Consider the following 10,146-nt stretch of genomic DNA (forward strand, 5'->3'; position numbering starts at 1 on the left):
TTATTTCATTTTTATTTTATTTTCATTTTATTTTTATTCTATTTTCATTTCATTTGCATTTTTATTTTATTTCATTTAGTTTTATTTTTTAATTGAATTTTAATTTAATTAATTGTTTATTTATTTATATTTTAGTTTCACTTATTTATTATGTTTAGTTTATTCTTATTTTATTTTAATTTAATTTTAATTTAATCAATTAATTAATAAATTTATTTTCATTTTTATTTTTAATTTATTTTAATTTTATTTTATTCCATTTTGTTTTTTTACTTTATCGTTATTTTATTTCGTTTTGTTTTATTTTTATTAAGAATAAAAATAAACTTTTTTATGTTTATTTTTTTATTTGTTTCCTATTTTATCTTTATTTTATTTTTATTTCATTTTTATTTTATTTTGTTTTATTTTAATTTTATTTTAATTTAATTTTTAGTTATCTATATTTTTATTTTATTTCATTTTGTTGTATTTTCATTTATATTTTATGTTTATTTTATTTTAATTGAATTTAATTTTTATTTATTTATATTTTTAGTTTATTTTATTTTGTTCTATTTTCATTTTATTTATTTTTTATTTCATTTTTAATTTATGTTTATTTTAATTTTAATTTAATTAATTAATTTTTCTTTTTATTTTATTATATTTTTATTTAATTTTTATTCTATTTATTTATTTGTTTTTATTTTTATTCATTTTGTTTTATTTTTATTATAAATAAAATATTTTTACTAAAAATAAAAATAAAATTTTTTATGTTTATTTTTTTATTTTATCTTTATTTTATTTTTATTTTATTTTCATTTTATTCCTATTTTATTTTATTTTGTTTTATTTTGATTTTATTTTTATTCTATTTTCATTTCATTTGCATTTTTATTTTATTTCATTTAGTTTTATTTTTTTAAATTGAATTTTAATTTAATTGATTTTTTATTTATTTATATTTTATTTTCATTTATTTATTATGTTTAGCTTATTCTTATTTTATTTTAATTTAATTTTAATTCAAGCAATTAATTAATAAATTTATTTTTATTTTTAATTTATTTTAATTTTATTTTATCTTTATTTTATTTCGTTTTGTTTTTATTTTATTTTTATTGAATTTTAATTTATTTTAATTTTTAAAAAATTTTATTTCATTTTTATTAAGAATAAAAATAAACTTTTTTATGTTTATTTTTTTATTTGTTTTATATTTTATCTTTATTTAATTTTTATTTCATTTTTATTTTGTTTTATTTTATTTTAATTTAATTTTAATTTTAATTTAATTGTAATTTTATTTTATCTTAATTTTATTTCATTTTGTTTTATTTTTCTTTCCTCCTTTTTATTTTTTTCAAATTAAAGATGAATGATTTTCTTTTCTTTTTTATGGGGAAAGGAGAAGAGGAAAATGTTCCTTTTTTACATTCTCATCATTTATGATTGAGAAAGTATTAGATTCGTCGGAAATTTGTCATCACAGTTTTTTCAAAATCTCCACGTTTCGAGCCCCCCTGAATCCGAAAATCAGGTATTCACGATGGCGTCTGTCTGTTCGTCCGTCCGTAAACACGAGAACTCGAAAAAATGAACGAATCAAATCCATCTTTGGCACACTTTTTTTAGGTCCTAAATGAAAGGACGAGTTCGTGAACCAGCTATTTTTTATAAAAAATCAAAAAGTGAGCGCATTTTGAAAATTTTTGAGACTACTTTTTTCTGAATTTGAAAATTTTATGTACGGATATTTATAATATTAAAAAAAAAACAAACAATTTATCCTTATCACTTTTTTCAATAAAAAGAAAATTCTCAGAGTTATAGCGTTTTCAAAATTTTTTAAATCAACCGAAAATCAAAATTTGAAGCCAAAAAAACGCACGATATGAAAAACAGTCAAGAGAAGAAAAACATTTCTTTTTGAAAGCTCTACAAGAACATCATAACCATACTTTCTCGATCGTAAATGATGAGAATGTAAAAAAAGGAACATTTTTCTCTTTGCCTTTCCCCATAAAAAAGAAAAGAATATCATTCATCTTTAATTTGGACAAAAATAAAAAGGAGGATAGAAAAATAAAATGTAAATAAAACAAAATGAAAAAAAAATTAAAATAAATAAAAATAAAATAAAAATAAAACAAAATGAAATAAAATAAAAATAAATTAAAAATGAAAATAAAATGAAAATAAAACAATATGAAATAAAATTAAAATAAATAAAAATTCAATTGAATTAAAATTCAATGCAAATAAAATAAAGATAAAATAAAAAACAAATAAAAAAATAAACATAAAAAAATTTATTTTTATTTTTAATAAAAATATTTTATTTATAATAAAAATAAAATAAAATGAAAATAAAACAAAATGAAATAAAATAAATATAATACAAATTCAATAAAAATAAAATGAAATAAAATAAAATTAAATAAAATTAAAATAAAATAAAAATAAATTTAAAATAAAAATGAAACAAATTAATTAATTAATTGCATTAAAATTAAATTAAAATAAAATAAAACGAAAACAAAACAAAATGAAATAAAATAAAATAAAAATAAAATAAAAAACAAATAAAAAACTAAACATAAAAAAATGTATTTTTATTTTTAATAAAAATATTTTATTTATAATAAAAATAAAGCAAAATGAAATAAAATAAAAGTAAATTAAAAATAAAAATGAAAATAAAATGAAAATTATATGAAAATAAAACAAAATGAAATAAAATAAAAATAAAATAAAGATAAAATAAAATAAATTAAAATTAAATTTAAATAAAATAAAAATAAAATAAAAGTAAAATAAATCAAAATGGAATTAAATAAAATGAAAATAAAAATAGAAATAAATTAAAAATAAAATAAAAATAAAATAAACATAAAAAATAAATGGAAATAAAATATAAATAAAATGAAAATAAAACAAAAGGAAATAAAATAAATATAATAAAAATTCAATTAAATTAAAATTCAATAAAAATAAAATGAAAATAAAATAAAAATAAAATACCATGAAAATTAAATTAAAATTAAATTAAAATAAATTGAAAAAAAAAAACAAAATGAAATAAAATGAAAATAAAATGAAAATAAAATCAAAATAAATATAAAATAAAGATAAAATATAAATGAATATAAAAGTGAAATTAAAAAAAATTAACATAAAAGCTTAATTAAAATTAAATTGAAATTAAATAAAAATTAAATGAAAATAAAACAAAATGAAATGAAATAAAAATATAAATAAATAAAAATTAAATTAAATTAGAATTCAATTGAAATAAAATAAAAATAAAACTAAATGAAATAAAATGAAATAAAATAAAAATGAAAATTAAGTAAATATAAAACAAAATGGAATAAAATTAAAATAAAAAGAAAATACCATAAGAATTAAATTAAAATTTAATTAAAATTCAATTGGAATAAAATAAAAATAAAACTAAATGAAATAAAATGAAATAAAATGAAATAAAATGAAATAAAATGAAAATGAAATGAAAATAAAACAAAATGGAATAAAATTAAAATGATCTACAATTTCGTTAAGGATCACTTCTTGATAGGATGCGTACTTTTTAATTTTATTTTTATTGAGTTTTAATTTATTAGAATTTTTATTTTATTTCATTTTGTTTTATTTTCATTTTATATTCATTTTTATTTTAAATTTGTTTTTATTTAATTTAATTTTGTTTTATTATTTTTTTATTTCAATTTATTTTTCTTTATTTTTATTTTATTATTCTTTTTATTTTTGTCCAAATTAAAGATGAATGATTTTCTTTTCTTTTTTCTGGGGAAAGGAGAAGAGGAAAATTTTCCTTTTTTTCAGATTGCAATGGGAACATTTTGTGGCCGTTAGATTCTTGATTTTATTTTCACGAATTCTTCACATCAACTTGATTATTGGACGTTAAAAAAAGGGCTTTAAGTTTGATTTCTATCTCATTTAAATATCCTAAATTTTAATATGCGATGCCCTAATTTATATGCAGATTAAACGAGTAACGCTTTTTTTTTTTAGCGCACTTGGCGGGACAATGACATCTTTATCTGGACCAGGAAGGATATCCTTTGGTACCAGTGACCCAATTGTTTTGAATTCCGGACTATTAGCCACGATGAGAGACCACAATTGGTATTTGGACAAATTTTCTAACGTCTGAACGACTAGAATTTTTCATATCAATGGAGATATCAAAGCAGGAAGCTGCAGCTTCAAAGTGACATTCCTCTGGATTGAAAGTGACCTCAAACTTTTAGTTCAGGTCTTCAGGGCACAACTTATATTGTAATTATTTTATTTCGGCTCCTTTTTTAAATTACGTAACAGCTCAAGGGGCCGGAGGGGAGGGGGGGGGGTGAGACAATTTGATACGATTTTTTGTGTTAAGGAGGATTTGAATAATTAAAAAGTGAAAGTAATTTTTGACAAAAGAGTTTAAATTTTGACCAAGTAATTTTATTTCCAACTTAAAAGATGAATTTTTAACTGAAAATGATCAATATTTAACTGGAATGCATCAATTTTTCACGAACAAAAAGAATTTGTAGAAAAGAATATTAACTTTAAAAAAATTTAATTTTCTATAAAAATTGTGTCTTTTTTTTAGGAAATTAATGTTCAACGAAACTGATGAATTTTTCAACTAAAATGATGAATTTTCAATTTGGAGAGTTGAAATTTTTATGAAAAAGAGGTATTTTAACCCCGAAAGAATAATTTTTTATGAAAATATGAATTTTCCAAAAAGTGCATGAATTTCCAAACAAATTTTTTAATTTTTAAGTAACAAAAATATCAATTTCCAGCCAAACAAACGAAATTTTACTGGAAAAAGATGAATTTTTCATTTAAGATCGAACAGAAATCTATTTTCTTATGAAAAAATATTCTATACTAAAAAACTATGAAAAAGATTCACAATCAAAAATATAGTTCCAAATTACATTGCTTTTCAGCTCATTAGCGACAAATAATTCAATTTTATTTTAAATATTGAATTCTTAAAAAAAATGTTTTTAGAAAAATAGTTGAATTTTCTACTGGATTAGTTACATTTTTAGATACAAAAATTAATTTCTACCAAACAGACAAATTTTCAACTCAAAAATAATTTGGACTAATTAAAAGCTTAAAATAAAAAGTTAAAATAATTGTTTTAAAAAATTTAACTGTTAACTAAAGAAATTTTATTTCCAACCTAAAAGATGAATCTTCAACTTGGATAGTTGAATTTTTAATGAAAAAGAGGTATTTTCACCCCGAAAGATTAATTATTTATGAAAATATGAATTTTCCAAAAAGTGCATAAATTTTTAAACCAATTTTTTAATTTTTAAGTAAAAAATATCAATTTTCAGCCAAAAAAATGAAATTTCACTTGAAAAAGATGCATTTTTTATTTAAGTTCGAACAGAAATCTATTTTCTTATGAAAAAATACTCTCTGCTAAAAAAAAACATGAAAAAGATTTTCAATTACAAAGTTTTAGCAATGAATCATTTCAGTTAAAAAATCATTTTTGGGTTAAAAATTTAACTAATTAAATAAAAATCGTTTTCCTTTTCTTAAAAATTAATTTTTTTTAGTTAAAAATTTAACCTTGTGTTTGAAAATTTACCTTATTTAGAAAATTATTTTTCCTATTTGCAAATTTATTTAAATTGGTAAAAAATTCATTTATTTTGTTGAAAATTTAACTACTTTGTTAAAAATATCTTTTTTTTTTAGATGAAAATTAATATTTCAATATAAAATTTATCTTCAGGTTGAAAATTCATTAGTTTTGATTAAGAATTTAAGTATTTTGTTCAAATCTTCTTTTTTTTCGGTGCAAAATTAATTTTTTAGTTGAAAACTGAATTATTTCATTTGTTAGTACAAATTTTCTTTTAGTTGCAAAATCACTGCTTTCGATGAAAATGGAACTATTTTTTGAAATTTTTTTTTCTTTGTTGAAAATTAATTTTTATTTTCAAAATTTTGTATTTTCTGTAAAAAAATATCTTTTTTGTTTAAATTCAACTGTTTTTTTATTTAACATTAAAATCTTCAAAGTTATACTGATTGTTGAAAAATTTATTTTTTGCTTGAAGATTTTTTGGATTCAAGTGGAAATTTGTCTATTCCATTTTTATATGAAAATGTTTTCTTTTTTAATTCAAAATTAACTTCTTTTGTTACAAATTTAGTTTTTTTATCTGAAAATTTAACTATTTAATTTTTGCTTCAAAATTTTCAAACAAAGTGATAAATTTTTAACTTGAATGATAAATCTTCAACTGGAAGAGACGAAATTAAAAATACAAAACATTTTTATCAAAAGAGTTTAACTGTCGACTAAATAGTTTTTTTTATCAACCAAAGAAAGACGATGTTTAAACAAAATACATGAATTTTCAGAAAAATACTTAAATTTTTAACTAAGAAAAACAAATTTCCAAACATATAGTTGAATTTTAACCCAAAAATATCAATTCATATCTAAAACAATGAATATTTAACTGGAATAGTTGAATTTTCAATCAAAAAATGATTTTTTTAGAAAAAAAAAACAAGAATTTGGAACCAAGAAAATTAATTTCTACAAAAAAGTGGAATTTTCAAAAAAGTTAATCAATTTTCAACTTAAAAGGATAAATTTACAATCAAAAATTTAATAGTTAAATTTTCATTAAAAAGGAACAATATTCAAATGCTTAAAAAACTTCTAAATTTTTGTTTAAAATCCGAAAAAAATCTACATTTTGTTTTAAATTGATTTTAAATCTTTTTAAAAATTCTAAATATCTCTTAAAATTACTCTAATTTTTTCTAAAAATAATAAGTGTTCAATTGTTATTTATAAATAAAATTTTTCAGGATTTTCCAGAAGTTGTAGAGCAAATTTAATTAATTTTAAAAGTTATTTAAAAGTTCTGAAATTTTTATTATTTAAAAATTTAAAAAATTTTTAATGTTTCTGGTCTAAAATAACTTGACAATATAATTTTGAAAATTTTTAAAGTTCATTGATTGATTCTTTAATTTATAGTATTGAAAATGTTAACGTGGATTTATATTTTTGGAACCTAATCTAAATTTTTTGAAGAGGAAATATTTCTGAATTATAATATAAATTTTTTTACATTTTTTGGGGGAAATTCACCTTTCTTTCTTGAAAATTTAAATACTTGCTTTTAAAAGCTAAATTCGTTAAAAATTCATTTTAATTTTGGGAAATTCGTAATTTTAATTGAAAATTTATCTCTTTTCAGAAATGTAATTACTTGGATGTAAATTTGTCTTTTTAAATTGAAAATTAATTTATTTCGTAGAAAATTCACGTACTTTGTTAAAAAATCGACTTTTTGAATAGAAAATAATTTTTTTTAAGTGGATCTCTTTTTTTTAAATAATTTTTTTGTTTGAAAATTTAAGTATATCAGTGAAAAAATCATTTTAGTTAATAATTCATCTTTTTCGTTAGAAATAATTTTCTTTTTTGTTGAAAAATAAATTCTTTTGCTAACCATTAATTTTTTTTATTGAAGATTCATCACATTATAAAAAATTCGTTTCTCTAATAAAAAAATTCAGCTATTTGGTTGAAAACTTGTTTTTTCTTTGTATAAAAAGGAGTTTTTTTTTACCGAAAATTGAAATATTTTTTTGAAAATCTGATCTTTTTGGTTGATAAATAAATTTTTAACGAAAAATTCATTTATTTGGTTGAAAATTGATATTTTTAATTTAAAAATAAAATAATATTTTTTGAAAATCCATGTAATTTGTGGGAAATTCATACTTCATATTTAAAATATATATTTATTAGTTGAAAATTTATCAGCTTGGTTGAAAGTGAATTTTTTCAACTAGAAATTTAACGGTTCCATTTTGGGCGGAAAATTTACCTTCTCTACTTCAAAATTTTACAATTTATATGTAAATTTGTCTGTTTAAATTGACTTTTTTGGTAGAAAATTCATGTATTCCAGTTTTAAATAAATTATTTTTATAAATAATAAATATAACTATTAAATTTTAATTAAATTTTATTAATACAATTTTGTATAAAAATATAAATATTGAATTTTTATTTAAAATTATTTTATTATTAATTGCAAATCTATTAAAATATAAAAATACACATTCATAATTTAAATTAATTCATCTTTTACGTTTGAAATAAATTTACTTGGTTAAAAAATAAGCTCTTTTGTTAACAAATAAGCTCTTTTGTTAACAAATATATTTTTTATTGAAGATTCATCATTTTAATTAAAAATTCTTTTCTTTGTTCAAAAATTGAGCTATTTTATTAAAAAATTGTTTCTTTCTTGGGTTTTTTAACTGATAAAGATTCATTCTTTAAGTTGAAAATTCATCAGTTAAGATGAAAATAATTATTAAAAAAAAAAATAAATAAAAATGTAACTATTACATTTTCTGTTAAAAAATTGATTGATTTTTTAAGTCCGCTTGGCAAAAGTTTTTGACAAAAATGTTGGTAATTGTTTACGACGCTGAAGATGTTTTTTTTTTATAAAGGAAATATATAAAATATTTCAAGAAATATGATTTATTAAATTAAAGGCAAAGCTATCACATCCTTTAATCACGGTATAATAATTTCTCAAAAATTCACAAATTGAGGATATTTTTAAACAATTGATTTAATAGGTTTTTTTAGGGTGCCCGCTGAACCGTGACAATTGCAAAATTAGGAAATGACCGCGAATTAATTTTTTTAAATGGGAATTTCAAAAATTTATAGAAGAAAAATTCATCCAAACACTTGAAATATCATAAAGTTCATATTAAATGATATAATAGAAAACTGCAATTTGAAAGTAAATTGAAATAGAAAGCCTTGAATTCTTAAAATTTCAGAACTTTCAATTTAAACTTTGAATTCTGCTATTTTAATTGTTCCGTTTTTATAATTTTTAATTTTTAAATGAAAGTGTTGAATTTTTATGTATAAATAAAAATTGAACAATTATTAATTCGAATTGACTTAAAATAAAAATAATTCATCTTAGAATGGATTTACGTATAAAAAAAATGGATAACTTTTTTGTTTTTTATTATGAACAAGGATATTTCAGTTTTTAATTTTGGTTTAATTTGCAGAGGGGTATTTTAATTTTAATGATTTTTAACGAGCTGAAAGAAGGATCAATTTTTATTTTTAACATTTTTATTGAGTTGGAAAGGAAGAAATTTTGGTTTCCAATTTTTTCTGAACTGAAAGAGGCCATTTTTCCTTCTTAGACAAAATGGCTGAATTTGTTTGCTTTCAATCTTTTTTCTTAACTGGCAGAGGGTACTTTTTTATTTTAAACATTTTTATTGAGTTGGAAGGAAGGAAAATTCGATTTTCAAATTTCTTCTGAATTAAAAGAGACACTTTTTTTATTTTTAAGATTTGCATTTAGTTGGAAGGGGCAAATTTTGAATTGTAAGTTTTTCTAATTTGGAAGAGGTCAATTTTTTATTTTTAACGCTTTTGTTGAGTTGAAAGAAAGGATATTTCTATTTTTATTTTTGTTTTCTGAATTGGAAAAGGGATATATTTTTTTGTTTATATTCTTAGCGATTGGCAATTGAAGAAATGTTGATTTTAATTTTTTCGGATTTGAAGAAGGAAAGCTTTTTTATTTCTGAGATTTTTATTTAAAATTTTATCATCCAGTTGGTAGGAAAAAATGTTGGATATAAACTTTCTTTAAATTGGAAGAGGCCAATTTTTTATTTTTAACATTTTTATTGAGTTGGCAACAAATTTCGATTTCTTATTTTTTTTTACTGGAAGAGAACATTTTGGTTTTATTATTTTCTGAATTGAAAAAGGAACATTGTCTGGTTTCAAAGATTTTCATCATCCCGTTGGAAGGAAAAAATGGTGGATATAAACTTTTTCTAAATTGGAAGAGGCCAATTTTTTATTTTTAACATTTTTATTGAGTTGGAAGACAATTTAGGTTTCTAATTTTTTATTGGAAGAGAGCATTTTAGTTTTATTTTTTGTCGGAATTGAAAAAGGAACATTGACTCGTTTCAAAGATTTTCATCATCCAGTTGGTAGGAAAAAATGTTGGATATAAACTTTTTTTAAATTGGAAGTGGCCAATTTTTTATTTTTAACATTTTTATTGA

General features: G+C 18.5%; 1 protein-coding gene across 2 annotated transcripts in view; it reads left to right on the forward strand.

The window, feature by feature from the left end:
- The window catches only part of LOC117169299 (putative inositol monophosphatase 3), a 24,793-nt gene extending 20,369 nt beyond the window's left edge, over window positions 1-4,424 (forward strand). For both annotated transcript variants that reach the window (XM_033355604.1, XM_033355603.1), the window contains exon 6: window positions 4,027-4,424. In XM_033355604.1, the coding sequence (XP_033211495.1) occupies window positions 4,027-4,168 (142 nt within the window). In that variant the 3' untranslated portion in view covers window positions 4,169-4,424. The remainder of the gene's footprint in view (window positions 1-4,026) is intronic.
- The last annotated feature ends 5,722 nt before the right edge of the window (window positions 4,425-10,146 follow it).

Source organism: Belonocnema kinseyi, chromosome 3, assembly GCF_010883055.1.
Source record: "Belonocnema kinseyi isolate 2016_QV_RU_SX_M_011 chromosome 3, B_treatae_v1, whole genome shotgun sequence".
In the NCBI taxonomy this organism is placed as follows: Eukaryota; Metazoa; Arthropoda; class Insecta; order Hymenoptera; family Cynipidae; genus Belonocnema; species Belonocnema kinseyi.